Raw genomic sequence first — 19,128 nt, 5'->3', positions numbered from 1 at the left:
CCAAAGGCACTTAAAAATGCAGGTATCAATATGTCACAAGTTGATCTCTTTGAAATCAATGAAGCCTTTGCTGTTGTTGGTCTTGCAAATGCAAAGATCTTAGATATCGATCATAATAAACTCAATGTTAATGGTGGTGCCGTTGCATTAGGTCATCCAATTGGTTCATCAGGTTGTCGTATTGTTGTTACTCTTACTCATTTACTTCAAAATAAAAATCTTAAATATGGTGTTGCTGCTATTTGTAATGGTGGTGGTGGTAGTACTGCTTTAGTTTTAGAAAAATTATAAATAATCAATAATCAATAATCAATAATCAATAATCAAATCTTTAATAAAAAATAAAAAAATAAAATAAAAAATAAAATAACATATTTATAAATTGGCTGTGGTAAATCATATTCAATATATTAAAATAATAAATAATAATAATAATAATAATAATAATAATAAAAAGAAAAAAAAAATCAAGAAAAGTAGGAAATTAAATATATTATTATTTTTATAAAAAAAAAAAATAAAATAATATGAACAAAGATCACCATAAAATTAATTTTTTTTAAATAAAAAATTTAATAATCAAATAATGTTAATAATTAAAAAAAAAAAAAAAAAAAATATTCTTTTCCATTTATTTAAACAAATAATAAATTTATTTTTTATTTTCGTTTTTTATTTTTTTTTTAAAACAAAAATTTTAATAACCAAATAATTTTATTTTTAAAAAAAAAAAAAAAAAAAAAAAAAAAAAATTATTTCTTTTCTAAACATATAATCATACAAATAACATGTAATAATTTTTTTTATTATTTTTTTTTTATTTTTATTTTTATTTTTATTTTTATTTTTATTTTTTTTTTTAAATTTTCAAATTTTTTTTTTTTTTTTATTTTTTTTATTTTTATAACCGCAAAAAATTTTTTTTTTTTTTTTTTTTTTTTCGTTTTTTTTTTTTTTTTTTTTTTTTTATTAAAACATTACATCTCATCAGTTGTAACATTCACACATTTAGAGCTCCACCCCCAATTGGAATCTAAATTCATTATTTTAGCAGGTGAATTATTAAAAAAATAAAATAAATACAATAAAATAAAATAATAAAATAAAATAATAATAAATAATAATAAATAAATAATAAATAATAAAGATTTTAGAATGTTTTCAAATAATAATACATTTAATGAAAATGGTACAACAAATGATAGAGTTGAACAATTTTCAAAACAATTATTTGGAGGTTTAGTTCAAGCAGCTAAATTATCAAATAATTTACCATCAGAAGAGGATTATTCATATTATGAAACATTCCCAGAATTTAAATTAAAAATGAATTCATTAGGAAAGAGATTATTAAATTTAGCTCAAAATTTTGTACAATCTGAAAATCCAAAATCAGATTTATCATTAACTGATACAAATGATGTAGATGATTTATCCGATCGTTTTAGTGGTATTGTTGATATCGTTGATGGAATGATTGATAAAGTTGTATGTACCTTTATTATTATTATTATTATTTTTAAAAATTAATGTATTAATATATTTTTTATTTTATTTTATATTTATAGGATAAAACAATTGATCCAAAATATAATCAAAATCAAACCAATATTTTTATATCATCAACTATTCAACCAGGAAATAGTAAAAAAGCAGGAAATGAAATAAATATGTTTTATGGTAATAATATAGTTAGACCACAACATAAATTTGAAGATCCATTTGATAATAATAATTTCCCATTTTTACCAAAAATTAGATCAAAACCAAATGCAATGGTTGAATTAGATGAAGGTATGTTTGTTTTTAATTTTTTATTTTATTTTTTTTTTTTTTCTCTCTCTCTCCCCTCTCCCTCTTATTAATTTTTTTTTTTTTTTTTTTTTTTAGTATTTAAAAAATCAATACCAAAAGAAATTTCATTTGGTAAAATTATTAGAAGTAAAGAACAAGAGGGTATAATATTTCCACATCCATATGAATATGAAATTAATAATTTTAAATATACAGAACAACAAACTCAACAATGTAAAGAGATTTTAGCAAGAGGATTAGATGAGACACCATTTACATGGGTTGAAACTGTTAGACAATTGGAGGAATTGGTTGAAAAGTTAATTCATTGTCAAGAGATTGCCATCGATTTGGAGCATCATAGTTATAGAACTTATCAAGGGTTCACATGTTTAATGCAAATTTCAACACGTTCAGAGGATTTCTTAATTGATACCCTGCTATTAAGATCTCACATTCACATGTTGAATCAGGTTTTCACAAATCCATCGATTGTCAAGGTTTTACATGGTAGTGATAGCGATATAAAATGGTTGCAAAGGGATTTCGGTGTGTACATTGTAAATATGTTTGACACTGGTCAAGCCTCAAGAATACTTGAATACCCTTCCGCTTCACTAGCTTTCCTCTTAAAGTTTTATTGTGCAATCGATGCAAATAAAAAATACCAATTAGCAGATTGGAGAATTAGAAAATTACCTGAAGAAATGATTAAATACGCTCGTGAAGATACTCATTACTTATTATATATTTATGATCGTTTACGTAATGAATTAATTTCAAAAGGTAATAAAAATTTAGGTAGTAGTGGTACCAGTACCAACACCAGTACCAGTACCACCACCCAATTAAATAATCATTTATTATTGGAAGTTTTAAGACGTTCAAGAGAATTATCATTACTTCGTTATGAAAAGGATATTTTGGATGATAATAGCCATATTAATTTCGCAAAGAAATTGAATTTACAATATAGTCCAACTCAATTGAATGTATTGAAAGTACTCTATCATTGGAGAGAAGGTTTAGCACGTGATGAAGATGAAAGTGTTCGTTATATCTTACCAAATCAAATGATGTTAACAATCGTTGAAAGACAACCAACTTCAGTACAAGAATTATTAACTCTTTGTTCACCAATTCCACCATCAATTAAACAACATTCTCATCAATTAATTCAAGAGATTTTAAAAGCTAGAATTGAAGATCCTTCAAAACAACCATCTTTTATTCCACAATTACATAGTCTTTTAAATAATCAATCAAATGTTTTTTATACTCAAAAACAACAACAAATTCAACAACAACAAATTCAACAACAACAACAAGTTACAGCAGCAACAGTACCACAAGCAACAACTATAAAACCAATTATACAACCACCACCACCACAACAACAACAACTACAACAACCACAACAACAACAACCAATTAAAACAGAAAGATCATTATCACCAGTACCAAATATTAAAAATCATAATTCAAATAGTCCAGTTTTAACAACAGATCAATTATATAAAACAGCAAAATGGTTATCAAGTGATGTTGATAATGCAACGGGTAATGGTAATTTTGGACAATCAGCAACGACTCATGTTGCAATGGTTAATAATTTACAACCAGCTTTTCAATCGTTAACTTCAATTGGTAAGAAATCAACTTGTGTTTCAAGTGTAAATCAAAGTAATCACTCAAGTACTTCAATCTCTACCAATAGTTTATTCGATATTTCAAGTAGTGGTGATGATGAAAATCATCCAGATAGAAAGAGATCCAAAAGAATAGCTTCAATGGTTGCTTCTTCTTTTGAACAATCAACTTATGCTCCAGTTTTTAAACCAACTCAACAATTGAAATCAATTGATCAACAACAACAACAAAGTGATAATAATAATAATAATAATAATAATAATAATGGCGATGGTGATAATAATCAAGATAGTGAAATTACAGGTGGTGTAAGTGGAAATGATGATAATGATGAAATGGATTATGATGATGATGATAAATCTTCAAAATCTTCAAAATCTTCAAGAAGATCAGGTAATACAGGTGGTGGAGGAGGTGGAACAGGGGCTTCAAATGGTGATGAGGAAAGTGATGACGACGACGACGATGATGATGATGACGAAGAAGATGACGATGATGAAAGTACCAATAATAATAATAATAAAGATGATGACGAAGATGATGAGGAGGATGAAGATATTGATGATGAAAGTGATGACGAAAAAGATTCTAAACATTCAAATGATTCAACATCAACTTCTAATTCAACAACTACAACCACCACGACCACCACTGCAAATACAAGTAGTTCAAATTTAAATAATAATCAAGTTCCAAAGAGTATGCAAGAAATTTATCAATTATCAAATATGAATAGAAGAAGAAATAAAGAAAAGAAAAAGTTAAAAGAAAATTCATCAATTTCTGCAACTACTTCACTATCAACTTCACCATCATCTTTATTAGATTCAACTAATAATCCACCAAAATCTAAAAAAGATGAAAATGCTTCTGTCACTGATACTTTTTCATTCTTGAAAGAAATTGGTTGGATTAATAATGAACAATCTGCTGATTCTTTTAAACCAGTTTCACAACAATTACAACAACAACCAGCATCATCAGCAACAGCAACAACAACAACAACATCAACATTATCTCAACCACAACAACCATCGCCACAATTAAATACATCAACTCAATCTAATAAATCTCAAATACAATCAATACCTCAACAAATTCAACAACAAACTCAATCATTAGCATCATCATCATCATCATCAACTACTATAACTACAACAACTAGCGGCGTTGTTTCTAAAAAACAATCTAAACAAACATTACAACAACAACCATCTCAACAACAACCAATTCAACCATCCCAACAACCACAACAACCACAACAACAACAACAACAATTTGTCTCATTTGATTATTCACAAGTTTCAACTATACAGCAAACAAATTCAAATAATCCAAATCAACAACAAAACTTTTTCAATACCGATTTCCAAGGAACAAAGAAAAAATCTTCTTCAACTGGATCAGTGAAGGCTAAATCCGGTACTTTCGTATTGTATGTATTAAAATTTTTATTATTAGTTAGTTATTTTTAATTTTCCTTTATTTTTTATTTTTGGTTTTTTTTTTTTTCTTAAAAAAATCACATCTCGAATATTTTATTAATAGGTTTTTTTTTTTTTTTTTTCTTTTTTCTCCAATTCAAAAGCACAAAAAAAAAATAGTATAATTATTATTATTATTATTTAATAATGTTCAAAATCTAAAAAAAAAAAAAAAAAAAAAAATTTTAAATAATAAAAATAAAATATTAAAAAAAAAAAAATGTGTATTAATTTGGGAATAAATATCCTATTTTTACAATTTTATTAATTTTTTACATAAAATGGGTGTTTTTGTTTTTATTTTTTTTTTTTTATTTTTGGTTTTTGATTTTTTTTTTTTTTTTTTTTTTTTTTATTGATTTTTTTTTTTTTTTTTTTTTTTCTATTTTTTTTTTTTTTTAACCCCAGAGAGGTGTGATCGAAATTAAAATTAGATATAATTGAGATAAAAAAAAAAAGTGGGGAGGCATTTTAAAATTAAGACCCCACATTAATAAAAAAAAATTTATAATAATAGAAAAGAACAATTCACAATGGTAGTAGATTGTGGGGTGGTCGAGTTAAATAAAAATTATTTTTATCTTTAATAATACCAACTGTGTTAATAATACCTTCTACAACCCACACATTTGAAAATTACTATAAAAATTTAGAACGAGCATATATCTACCAAAAAACAAAAAAAAAAAAAAAAAAAAAGAAAAAAAAAATAAAAACACACCCATTTAATATATAACCAACACTCAACCAACCCCAAATTTCGAAACCACTCAAAAAAAAAAAAAAAAAAAATTACACCTTCTTCCAAGCCCACTCTATTGCACTTACCAAATTTTATTTTATTTTTATTATTTTTTTATTTTTTTTTTTTAATATTATTATTTTAAATGGTGCCATATTTTTATGTTAGCATGTAGTTGTTGTGTGAGATGTCAACCACAAATTTTTTTTTTATTGACACAAACCAACACCCTCACATACAATATTTTATTTTTTTTTTCTTTTTTTTTTTTTTTTTTTTTTTTTTTTTTTTTTTTTTTTTTTTTTTTGTTGGATGCTATTAAAAAACTAGACTATACCCCTCATTCTTTCTCTTCAATATTTTATTTTAATTATTTTTATTTTATTTTATTTTTTTTTTATTGCTCAACCAAATATATTTGATATAAAAATAAACTATTAATATAAAAGTAAATTTTTACTCTCATTTCAAAACAGCAACAATAACAACATAAAAACAACAAAATTTTGGAATCACATTTCTTTTTCCATTATTGACATTCACACACCCCCCCCTTTTCAACTCACACTACCACCATCCACCACCACCATTTATTAAATTAATAGTTGCCATACTATTATTTTTATATTTTTTTATATATTTTTTTTTTAAACAATTTGCTATCCAAAAAAATTTTATTTATAAATTAAAAAAAAAAAAAAAAAAAAAAATAAATAAATAAAAGTTAAAAATAAAAATAAAATTTAAAATAAATATTTAATAGCAATAAATAGAACAAATAATATAAATTTATATATAGATATTAATTTATAAAAATAATATACAGATATATAAAATAAATTGTAGAGCAATTTTGTGTTTGTGTGGTTATTATCATTATTATTATTATTATCATTTTTTTTTAATTAAATTATTATATTTTTTTTTTAATTATTGTCTTCCAATACAAATATTAAACTACACTATAATCCGTTCCTTTTTGTATAATTTTTATTTTTTCAAAATCATTAAACAAATTTTTTTTTATTTTTTTTTTTTTTTTTTACTTCCCCCACTTTCTTCTTTTATAATTATTTTTAAAAATCGATTTTGTAAACAAAAAAAAAAAAAAAAAAAAAAAATAAAATAAAAATTTCCTTTTTTATAAATCAATCTCTGTTTTATTTTTATTTTGTTTTATTTTTAAACTCAATCAAAAACGATTAATAAAAATAATAAAAATAAAATTTAAATACAAAAAAAAAAAAAAAATATAAATAAATAAAATAAAAATAAATAAAATAAATAAATTTTTTTGCAAATAAATAAAATAAATAAAAAAAAAAAAAATGGAGGAGCTTTTAAGTGATATTAATAGTTATAATAGATCATTTAAAAAACAAAGAATTGATTTTTTATTAAATGATAATAATGATATTGGCGATGACGACGATAATTCAAATTGGGTTTTTAACAATAATAAAAATTTGAATAAATCTAACGACCTTCGTAATCAAATTAACATTAATAGTTATAATAATAATAATAATAATAATTTTAATAATCAACATCCAATTTATACATATAACCATCATCAATATCATCATAATCATCATCATCATAATCATAATCAACAACATCATCATCATCATCATAATTATCATCATAATAACCACCATATTGATGAAATTGATAATAATAATAATAATTTACAACAAATTCCTCAATCACCAGAAATTCAACAACAACATCAATTACAACATTCATATAGTCCTCCATTATATCATTATCAGAATGTTTATTATCATAAACAACATTCACCACCACCTCTACCTCTTCCACAATCACTTCAACCATTAAGTTCACCTCAACTTGTAAACAATTCACAATTTTCACCACCACTACACTCCAAATCTAATCAACCACAAATTCAAAATATTATTCAACCAAAAACTCAATACAATCAACAATCGATTTCAATAAATAATTTAAATAATAATAATAATAATAATAATAATAATAATGAAATTATTAATAGTAATTTCAAAAATATGAATGCCAATTACAACCAAAATATTAATAAAAATAATCACCAAAATAATAATAATAATAATAATACTAATAACAATAATAATAATAATAATAATAATAATTTTAACAATACAATTAATAATGATTTTTCAAATAATCAAAATATAAATACCATTAATAATAACAATAATAACAGTAGTAATAATACACCAAATCCAAACCCAAATCCAAATCCAAATCCAATTAATAATAAAAATAATAATCAATCAGTTCCTGAAATTTCCAACTTTAAAGTTGAAGATATTTGTAAATTAACATTTCCAGAAATTTGTTCCGAAATTAGAAGATTAGGAGGTACATTACCATCCAATATCTCAATGAAAGATGCAAAAATTGTCTTAGAGTCAATAATTACCAGAAGTACTTTAAATAAAAATGGTGAAATTAAATTAGCTTCTTCTGGTTTTAATAACCTTGTAAATAATAATAAAAATAATAAAATAAACCATAATAGTAATAGTAACAATATTAATAATAACAATAATAATATTGTTAATAATAGTAATCATAGTGATAATGATAATAATAGTAATAGTGATAATTCAACACCAACATCTCCAACACCAACGTCACCAAATTCCCAAACATCAAATGTAGTAAATGAATTACCAAATTGTGCATATTGTAATAGAGTTGCCAGTTGGAAACATGATAAAAAACGTTACTACTGTCGTAATTGTAATAAAGCATTCATACCAATCGAAAATAGAATATATAAACGAGCTACCGATAGTGAATTCAATATCGCCCAAATGAATTCAAATAGAGCCCACAATCAAACAAATAATAATGGTAATAATCACACCCTTTTAAATATTCATAATAATAATAATAATAGTAATAATAATAATAATAATAATAATAATAATAATAATAATAATAATAATAATAATAATAATAATAATAATAATAATAACAATATTAATAATAATAATAATAATAATAATAATATTATTAATAATAATATTAATAATAATACTACTAATAATAATAATTATTCACAAAATACCATTATTACAAATCAAAATAACCAAAATTGTTTAAATAATCAATCTGACTCATTACAACAAATACCAAATTGTACTAGATGTGGGTTGGCACCTGCATGGAAACATGATAAATTTCGTTGGTGGTGTAAGACTTGTTCACGTGCTTACACACCAAATGTCGTTAGAACAGGTTATACTTTAAATAAAGTTTAATAAAAATTTAATTATTTATTATTTATATAAAAAGTTTTATTTTATTTGTTATTTATTGGTATTTAATTTTTTTAATTTTGCAGCGTGCAACATAATTTTAAGTGTAGTACTTTTCTTATAGAGTATAAAGAAAACTATAAAAAGTATAGTTGCGCCCAAAACAGGTACAACTATAACAACAGGTAAAAACCATTTTCGAGATGAATCACCACATTCAGATTTGAAATCATTTGAAAGTAAAACTGAAAAATCTGGATCAATTAAACATTCGTTTATACAATGTGGTAAATTTAATGATACAATAATTGAATTTGAATCGTTTCTTGCGCTTGTTGTAAAAAATGTTGATCTTCCATCAGATAATACTTTATTTATGAATCTACCAGAGAAAATTTTATTATTTTTTGAAATTTTGATATAATTAAATGTTGATATATCATTTACATTGGTTGTATCGATTTCTGTGTCTTTTGAATTACAATTATTAATTTTATCGATTTTATCAACTGATGACATTAATTCTAATTTTAAAGTATTTAAATTACTTTGATATGTATAATTTGCAATTGAAATTGTAAATTTAATTGAACCACTTGAAACAACGAATGATGTACCCGCAAATGTAAATTCTTTACCATTTTTATCTTTAATTTCTTCAATTGTTGATGTAATTATACATCCATTTGAATTTGGAGCAGTATTATTTACTAATTGTTGTTTTAATATATATTTATTTGGTTCAATTTCATTTTCAGTTTTATTAAATATCCAATTCTTTAATAATGAATAAGATTTAACTTCATTATTATTAATATCTACTTCAATTAATGATTTTAAATAAATTTGAAAGTGAGTTTGAGAATCTGTAATATTTGTTGAACCTGTACCTGGGTCAATTGTTGTATTTGTACCGCCATTGTTATTATTACCACCTGAACCATTATCTGTATTTAATAATGCGCTACAATCATATAAAGTATATCCATTATTACATTTACAAATTCCAGTTGTTGAATTACAAATACCATTATTTGAACATTTATTTGGACATGGTATTGATAATTCAATATATTTATAAATGCCAATACCAGTGAATATTTTATCATTTTGTTTTAAAATTACAGTTTTAATACCATTACCAGGTTGTGCTGTACATTTAATTGTATCTGATGAATTGAATGTAATTGGACAATCTATTCCACCAATTGTTAATGAAATAGTATTGATTGATTCTAAAAATGAACCAAAGAAAATAGCTTCACCACCATTTGTTGTTGATGGTTGAACTGATGTAATGAAAAATTTTGAATTCGAACAATCATCACCAATAAAATCATTTAAACAAACACAAACACCTAAATATAAATTACAAATACCATGATCATTATCAGTACAATCATTTTTACATATTTTATCATTAATTGAAGATGGATTAATGTAAACTCTTGTAATCTTTGAATTTGTATTTAAAGTTAATAAATCAAAAGTATTTGTATTTTCAGGGTATTCAAGTTTTTCAATTGGAATTGTTTGAATTGGAGTTGCTTGAATTGTAAAGAAATCACTTGAATCTAAAATTTCAAATATTAAATTTGAAATAGTAATAGTTTGAGAAACATGACCTAAATAACTTGAAAAATAAGAACCATTTACTTGTAAATTGTTATTATTTAAAAAATGTACAGAGCTAATAATTGGTGATCTTTTAATTAATGGGAAATAATAATCCTTATCAAATGGATATTTAAAATTAAATTTAATATATTTTAAATCTTTAAATGAATAATTATTACTTATACATTCATAGCTTTTACCAAATTCGATAGTATTATAGGAACTACATATTCCAATATCATCTATTTTATAGAAAGTACTATCGAAACCAATATCATTACCAAAAATATGTAGAGCCTTATCTCGAATTTTTTCAATTTGTGGAGCAAAAGTTGTACATTTAATATTTGTATTTAAATTATCAAAGCTATTTCCTTGAAATGCTTCATAAATAGTACTGGCACTTGGATTATCTACTAGCATTATTGGAAAATCAAAATAACATGTAAAACAGGATGGAATTGTACCATTCATCCTATTGTTTTTAACTATCAATACAGAGTTACACCATGATTGATCAATTGTTCCAGTTATAGCATTATTAGTAAAATCATAAAGTCTTGTAGGAAATCCATTATTTGGCTCATATGGGCCTAAATCACCAGTAATACTTGAATTTACTACAGAGATAAATGAAGCTTTTCCAAATTGGGAAAGTGGGTAAATTTGAGAAATATTTCCATTATGGAATTTCAAGTATGTTGTACTGTTTCCAGTTTTAATTGGGAATACATTTTTTGAATTTTGTTGAATGTTGAATAATTGACCTGCTTTTCTAAAATCTAATAATGAATACTTCAATTCTGTTAAATCAATTTGCTCATTATTAATTGGAGCTAAAAAACCATTCACATCTAAATTGTCCCTATATTTATCATTTGAAACCCATCTATCACCTAAAAATTCACTTGGTAAATTTGGTCCATTATTTCTATCATCATTTAATAGTGAAGTCGATTTCGCTCCAATTGTATTATAATACGCTGATAATGAACTGGTATTGAAATCTTTATCAATATTTATAATTAAATTTTCAAATACAATTTTTTTTAAATCTGGTATGTTTTTTGTTTTTAAACGTAAATTTTGAAAAAATGTTGGCTTTGGAACATCAGTTATAAAGTTTACGTTCCCTCCATATATATTGAAACTATGTGTTTTTGAGCTAATATAAGATAGTTTAAATTCTGTACCTTCTAATCCTTTACAATCAATATTTCTAATAATTTTTACATTTATAAAATATATATTACATATTATTAATTTAATAAAAAAATAAAAAAAACAAAAAATAAAAAATAAAATCAAAAACTTACATTGATGCATAATCGGGTAACGTTTTATTTATCACCATTGCTCCCCTAGTTTCAATATAATAAAGGGTTTGACAATTTTCGAATTTGTGATAAATAAATTCATATTCAATTTCAAATCCATTTAAAAATCTGAAAAAAAAAATAAAAAAAATAAAAAAATAATAAGTAAAAAGTTTATAATTATTATTATTATTATTATTATTATTATTATTATTATTATTATTATTATTATTATTATTAATTTAATTTTTGTTTTTTACATTGAAGAAACACTTGTAAATTGTTTTAAATCTGATACAGCGATCTTTGCACCAATTGGTGTGTATTCAATAGAATTAGCTAATAAATAAAGACTAAAAAAAAAAAAAAAAAAAAAAAAAAAATTGAATTAGAATTTTATTTTTAGAAATGTATAATTAGAATTTATTTTTGAATACAAACGTATCTATAAGTGATCCATTTGTTTGACTACAGATAAAAATTGAACAATAATCAGGGTTTGGTTGATTACCAATTGAAAGATTAAACTTTTGTACAATATTATTTAAAGCAAGAAGTTCATTCTCAGGAGGAATAATCCCAAATGAAAAAAAACAAAGAAAAGAAAAGAAGATAAATAAATAATATAGTATCATTTTTTCCACTACCAATAAAAAATAAAAAAAGTGAAAATAAAAAAAATACAAGCACAAATTTTAAAAAAAAAAAATATCAAAAAAATAAAAAACTAAAATTGTACGTCACAAAAACCACTTTTCAAACGGTGGTTTTTTGTATTTTCGTATTTTTGACAAAAAAAAAAAAAAAAAAAAAAAAAAAAATTAACCGAAATATCTTTTGGTACTACCAGCGCCGCATAAAATTACTTTTCAACACCCAACCACCTTTATAATATTATTAATATTATTATTATTATTATTGGTGAAGGTATATATGAGTGCTAGTGATTGGTGAAGATTATGATAAATATGAAATATATAATTTTAATAAATAAAAATAATAATAAAAAAAAAAAAAAAAAAAAAAAATTCTTTTTGTTTTTATATTTTAATGTTATTTTTTCATTTTTGCAGATTAGAAAATGATGGGATATTAAAATGTAATTTTTTTTTTTTTTATTTTAGTGTTAAAATTTTTTTTAAAATATCTTAGAAATTTTTTTTTTTTTTTAATTTTTATTTATTTTGGGGAATTATAACACAACAATGAATAATAACTGAAAAATTATTTTGGAAATTATTTAGAAATAAAGTAATTTATAAAAAGATATTCTCATTTATGGATAAGCAATTCTCATCGAGTTATGATTCAATATCGTCAATTAAAGATCTTATCAATTCAAATCAATTTAGTATATTAAAAGAAAAAGTTTATAGAAATTGTAGATATTTACAATTCGATTCACATCAATTTTCTAATAGTTGTACTTTAGATGTAGATGATTTAGTGAAACTATTTTCAACAATTATTCATGACGATTATAGATTCTATAGAAACTTTTTTAATATAGAGAATGATTATTACAATTCATCACAAGATGTAGTGTATGCATTAATTGAATCAAAGAAATTAAAAATTTTAAATTATTTGTAAACGAATTCAACTATGTACCAACAAAAACAGATCTTTTGCATTCAATTATTAATGGATCAAATAAATTCATTAAATATCTAGTTGTAGAATTAAATTCAGTAAACTCATTTTTATTATTAGATAAAAATTATAGTGATTTTAAATATTTCTGTTCAAGATGTAGTTGCCAAATAAATCAAGAAAATAATTTTTTCAAAGGGTTATTATGTTATTTAAATTACATTGCTCATGATCATAATTATGATAGAAATCAATATTATCAATTATTAATTAATTGCACTACAAAAGGAGAATATTCGAAATTCTATCACATTAATGAAAAATCAACATTAAAAGCATTAGTCAACACTGCAATATTGATTTTAAAATTAAAAACACCACCAAAAGAAGAAGAAGAAAAACCAATTGTAACAATTGAAGAAATTGATAATTTCACAAAGAAAATTAATAAAGTTAATTTAAAATCATTATTAAATGATCCAATAAATTTCAATAATAATGAAGAAATTAAAAATTTTATAAAGAAACTGTTAAAATTAAATCATTCAATATTTGGTCATGAAATATCAAATTTTTTATATTTCTGTTATTATCATGAAGAATCCAATGATGGTCATTATAAAACTATATATCCTTCTTGTGATTTACTTGAAATTACGGTTAGATTAGGAATTTATGAAATTTTAGAATCATATGAAACAAATGGATATAAACAGGGTTTTCAAAATTTATTACCAAATATTATTCAATTTAATAATGGTAAAACAACTGATGAAGAATTTAAAATTTTATTTTCACATTGTTTTAATAAAGAGAAAAAGATTAAATTCATTGATGAAATAGTTAAAAGAATAATTAAACAACCTGACCTTGAATTTCAGAGTTGTTGTTGTTATTATTTCTTGTGTATGCTTGTAATTCATAATGATACGGAGTTGGTGAAATATTATTCAAATAAAGTTGGTAATCATCTACAAATAACTTTAGACAAATTATTACTTCCACCAACCTATTATATCGAATCAATAGAGGTGTTAGAATTTTTATTTTACAATCAATCTAATTACTTTAAAGATATTGTTTATGATAATTACATCAGTACATTTTATAAAAATTTAGAATTATTAAAACATTTTGAATCATTATTTTATAAATCAAAATCAGTAAATCCGTCAAGTTGTAGAAATAGTGGTGGTGGTGGTAGTAGTCTTATTAGCTTTATAGTTTATGGATACTTTGGAGATCGAATAAATTATTTGGAATTTAAATAAAAATTATGCTGATTTTGTACATCATTTTGGTTCTAATCCAAAACTCTACGATAATGATAAATTAGGGTTTGAATGGTCATTCCATTTATACACTACTTCAGGATTATCATATAAACTTTTAATATGATATGAAACATTAAGAGATTTGGTAATTAATGCAAATATTTTTGTGAAGCAACCAATGGACCAAATAGTACACATCGTGGAATCCTCTTATCCAAATGAGTTTTTTAAATTTATAGATTGGGTGTATACAAATTATAATGATGAATTGAAAAATGGTGATGGTTTATTCTCTTTGAATCCAAAAATATATCAATATCATTTACTCATTGCAATCGATAGATTTGATTTCAATAACAACAACAACAGCAGTGTTAATAAATATTATAATAGTAAAGAAAAGGATTATGATGTTTATATTAAAAGATTAAGACTCTTATTAAACGATGTTAACCAATTCACTCCCTATTTATATGAAATTAATAATTTTAAATTTTTAAATTGGTTTTTAACAATTATCGAAAAGTATCACAGTGATTCTTCATTATCCAATTCTGCCCAAGATCAAAGATTTTTAATTAAAGTTTTGGTTAATTCATTTATGGAGTATATTACATCAAATTCAAAATTACAAATTTTTGAATACATTAATCAAAATTTACATTTCATTTTAAAGGAAAAATCAGATGGTGGAATATTCAGTAACCAAGAATTAAAATCTTTTTTACTTTTTTCACTTCAAAGAGGTGCAATCAAGATTTCTAAATTCTTTTCAAATGAAAAATTAATTAAATATAAATTTAATTGATAATATTATTATTTTATTAAAAAAAAAAAGATTCTTAATTCTTAAACTTTGTAATAAAATCATAAGAAAAAAATATAATAAAAATAAAAAATAATATAAATGATGAAATATTTATTTATTATTTTTTAATTTTTTTAATTTTGTGGCGTGCAGTATTATTTTAAATGTTGTACTTTTTTTATAAATTATTAAAAGTATAATTAAAATAAGAGCAAAACCAACAACTGGTACAACTACTACAACAGGTAAAAACCATTTTCGAGATGAATCATCATCACCACATTCAGATTTGAAATCATTTGAAAGTAAAACTGAAAAATCTGGATCAATTAAACATTCATTAATACAATGTGGTAAATTTAATGACACAATAATTGAATTTGAGTCATTTCTTGCGCTTGTTGTAAAAAATGTTGATCTTCCATCAGATAATACTTTATTTATGAATCTACCAGAGAAAATATTTTTATTCTTGGAAATTTTGATATAATTAAATGTTGATATATCATTTACATTGGTTGTATCGATTTCTGTGTCTTTTGAATTACAATTATTAATTTTATCGATTTTATCAACTGATGATATTAATTCTAATTTTAAAGTATTTAAATTACTTTGATATGTATAATTTGCAATTGAAATTGTGAATTTAATTGAACCACTTGAAACAACGAATGATGTACCCGCAAATGTAAATTCTTTACCATTTTTATCTTTAATTTCTTCAATTGTTGATGTAATTATACATCCATTTGAAGTTGTAGAAGTATTATTTACTAATTGTTGTTTTAATATGTATTTATTCGGTTCAATTTCATTTTCAGTTTTATTAAATATCCAATTCTTTAATAATGAATAAGATTTAACTTCATTATTATTAATATCTACTTCAATTAATGATTTTAAATAAATTTGGAAATTAGTTTGAGAATCTGTAATATTTGTTGAACCTGTACCTGGGTCAATTGTTGTATTTGTACCACCATTATTATTATTATTGTTATTATTATTGCCTAAACCAATATCTGTATTTAATAATGCGCTACAATCATATAAAGTATATCCATTTTTACATTTACAAATTCCAGTTGTCGAATTACAAATACCATTATTTGAACATTTATTTGGACATGGTATTGATAATTCAATATATTTATAAATGCCAATACCAGTGAATATTTTAATATTTTGTTTTAAAATTACAGTTTTAATACCATTACCAGGTGGTGCTATACATTTAATTGTATCTGATGAATTGAATGTAATTGGACAATCTATTCCACTAATAGTTAATGAAATATTACTAAGGTCATATCCATATAAACCAAAGAAAATAGCTTCACCACCATTTGTTGTTGATGGTTGAACTGATGTAATATAAAATTGTGGAATTGAACAATCATCACCTTCATAATTATTATTACAAACACAAGTACCTAAATATAAATTACAAACACCATGGTCGTCATCTGTGCAATTATTTTTACATAACTTATCATTTGCTAATGATGCCATATTAATGAAAACTCTTGAAATCTTTGAATTTGTTTTCAATGTTAATAGATTGAAGCCTGGATTTGGAACTACTTTAAAAGTTGATATTGCTTGGATAGAAAAGAAATCACTTGAATTTAAGATATCAAATGTAAAAGTTGATAAACTAATTGTTTGTGGAACATGACCTAAATAACTTGAAAAGTAAGATCCATTAATTTGTAAATTATTATTTGAGTAAGTTACTGATGTTATCATTGGTACTCTATTAATTAATGAAAAATAATAATCTTTATCAAATGGGAATTTAAAATTAATTTTAATATAGTTTAAATCTTTAAAAGAAAAACTTGGATGAATTCCACATTTATAACTTTTACCAAATTCGATTACTTGATATGTTGTACATATCATAGTATCTTGTATTAAAAACTTATCACCATAGAAACCAATATCAGTACCAGAAATAATTAAACTGGTTTCTGAATCTTTATCAATTTGTGGAGCAAATGTTGTACATTTAAGATTTTGTTCTAAATTTGTAAAATTATTTCCTTCAAATCCATCATAAAAAACTTTAATATCTGGATTATTAACTAATTGCATTGGATAGTTAAAATAACATGAATAGCATGATGGAACTTCACCACTCATTTTATTATTTCTAATTATTAATTGAGCATTACACCATGATGGATCAATGGTACCTGTAATGAAATTATTTGAAAAATCATAAAGTCTTCTTACAACTCCATCAGTTGGTCTATAATTAGTATCCAAATCACCACTGATTTTTGAATCTATTACTGAAATACTTTCACCTCTACCAAATTGTGAAAGTGGTATAGTTTGTGATATATTACCTTTTAAAAGGGCAACATTAACATAATAACCAACCAAAATAGGGAATGTTGATTTTGAATTTATAACAATATTAAAAGCATTACCAGCATTGGTATATGATATAGATTCAATATTCTTATTTGATAGATCAATAACATGACCATCAATTGGTGGTAAAAATTTAAGGCCAAAATTAATAGTACTCTTTTCATTTTGTCCAACATATTGATCTTTTATGAAATCACATGGATATATTAAATTTGAATCATTCGAATCTAAGATAGTTATTAATTGTGATTTTAAAGTTTGAAAATTTAATTTTAATGATCCAATATCAAAATCTGGACTAAATCTAAACGAAACTTGGTAAGGATTTATTTGAGAAATATTTGGTAAACTTCTAATTTCCAACAATAAATTTGTTAATGATGGTAAATCTGGTAAATCATTTTCAAATTCCAAAAATGAATTCTTTATTTGAAATTTTGCAGTATCATTATTAATATATGATAGTTTAAATGTACTATTTTCTAAATCTCTACTATCAATTACTCTAATATTATTATTTTTTAAAAAAAAAAAAAAAAAAAAAAAAAAAAAAAAAAAAGAAAAATAAAAGTATTAGGATTTGAAAAATAAAAAAATAAATAAATAAATAAATAAATAAATTTTACTTACATCTCTTTATAATCTGCCAAGGTTCTATTTATTTCTTTTACCCCATTTACAAAAATAAAACCAACCTTTTCAACATTATTTAATTTAATATATAATAATTCTTCATCAATTTTAAAATAAACTAATTCCCTTATTTAAAAAAAAAAAAAAAAAAAAAAAAAAAAAAAAAAAAAAAAAAAAAAAAAAAACAATCAGTTTATTGGCCCTAACTTTTTTAATTTATTTTTACATACATTGAAGATATATTTGTAAAGTTCTTTAAATCAGAGTGAGTCATCACTTCATTAGATTGATTACTTGGATCCCCAATTAATTTAAACCTATTTAAAAAAAAAAAAAAAAAAAAAAATTTTAATAACCAGAAATAATAAAAAAAAAAAAAAAAAAAAAAAAATAGAGAGACCTACGGTCCAATTATTGAACCTGTTATTGGGGAACAATAATAAACAACACAAAAATATTCTGGTGATGGATTATCACCAAACATTTTAATGTTAAATTTGTTTATTAGGCTATATAATGCATTTAATTCATTTTGTGGTGGTGATAGTGTTGAGAAAATTCCA

At 22.6% G+C, this 19,128-nt stretch overlaps 7 protein-coding genes across 7 annotated transcripts in view; 5 read left to right on the top strand and 2 right to left on the bottom strand.

Annotated features, from left to right (window-relative positions):
* DDB_G0271544 (acetyl-CoA C-acetyltransferase) overlaps nt 1-291 on the top strand; it is a gene marked incomplete at both ends in the record, with an annotated part of 1,517 nt that extends 1,226 nt beyond the window's left edge. The window contains one exon of the mRNA XM_640495.1: nt 1-291. This exon is cut by the window's left edge and continues 918 nt beyond it. Coding sequence (XP_645587.1) covers nt 1-291 — 291 coding nt within the window.
* An 864-nt stretch (nt 292-1,155) lies between these two features.
* exosc10 (3'-5' exonuclease) lies at nt 1,156-4,919 on the top strand (the record flags this gene model as incomplete). Its single annotated transcript, XM_640494.2, has 3 exons — nt 1,156-1,488; nt 1,569-1,794; nt 1,891-4,919. The coding sequence occupies 3 exons, from the start codon at nt 1,156-1,158 to the stop codon at nt 4,917-4,919; spliced, it is 3,588 nt and encodes a 1,195-aa protein (XP_645586.2).
* A 2,079-nt stretch (nt 4,920-6,998) lies between these two features.
* Nucleotides 6,999-8,942, top strand: DDB_G0271640 (hypothetical protein; the record flags this gene model as incomplete). The annotated part of the gene is made up of 1 exon (XM_640493.1): nt 6,999-8,942. One exon carries the CDS (start codon nt 6,999-7,001, stop codon nt 8,940-8,942), a length of 1,944 nt encoding a protein of 647 aa, XP_645585.1.
* Nucleotides 8,943-8,990: 48 nt separating this feature from the next.
* On the bottom strand, nt 8,991-12,507 carry DDB_G0271638 (hypothetical protein; the record flags this gene model as incomplete). Its single annotated transcript, XM_640492.1, has 4 exons — nt 8,991-11,775; nt 11,873-12,001; nt 12,133-12,225; nt 12,314-12,507. The coding sequence occupies 4 exons, from the start codon at nt 12,505-12,507 to the stop codon at nt 8,991-8,993; spliced, it is 3,201 nt and encodes a 1,066-aa protein (XP_645584.1).
* Nucleotides 12,508-13,150: 643 nt separating this feature from the next.
* DDB_G0271542 (hypothetical protein) lies at nt 13,151-14,736 on the top strand (the record flags this gene model as incomplete). Its single annotated transcript, XM_640491.1, has 2 exons — nt 13,151-13,416; nt 13,599-14,736. The coding sequence occupies 2 exons, from the start codon at nt 13,151-13,153 to the stop codon at nt 14,734-14,736; spliced, it is 1,404 nt and encodes a 467-aa protein (XP_645583.1).
* A 181-nt stretch (nt 14,737-14,917) lies between these two features.
* Nucleotides 14,918-15,547, top strand: DDB_G0271540 (hypothetical protein; the record flags this gene model as incomplete). The annotated part of the gene is made up of 1 exon (XM_640490.1): nt 14,918-15,547. The coding sequence occupies one exon, from the start codon at nt 14,918-14,920 to the stop codon at nt 15,545-15,547; it is 630 nt and encodes a 209-aa protein (XP_645582.1).
* Nucleotides 15,548-15,658: 111 nt separating this feature from the next.
* DDB_G0271636 (hypothetical protein) lies at nt 15,659-19,049 on the bottom strand (the record flags this gene model as incomplete). Its single annotated transcript, XM_640489.1, has 4 exons — nt 15,659-18,437; nt 18,563-18,691; nt 18,796-18,882; nt 18,970-19,049. The coding sequence occupies 4 exons, from the start codon at nt 19,047-19,049 to the stop codon at nt 15,659-15,661; spliced, it is 3,075 nt and encodes a 1,024-aa protein (XP_645581.1).
* Between the last annotated feature and the right edge of the window lie 79 nt (nt 19,050-19,128).

Source organism: Dictyostelium discoideum, assembly GCF_000004695.1.
Source record: "Dictyostelium discoideum AX4 chromosome 2 chromosome, whole genome shotgun sequence".
NCBI lineage: Eukaryota > Evosea > Eumycetozoa > Dictyosteliales > Dictyosteliaceae > Dictyostelium > Dictyostelium discoideum.
The sequence above is the reverse complement of the archived record's forward strand: the minus strand, read 5'-3'. Positions and strand labels throughout refer to the sequence as shown.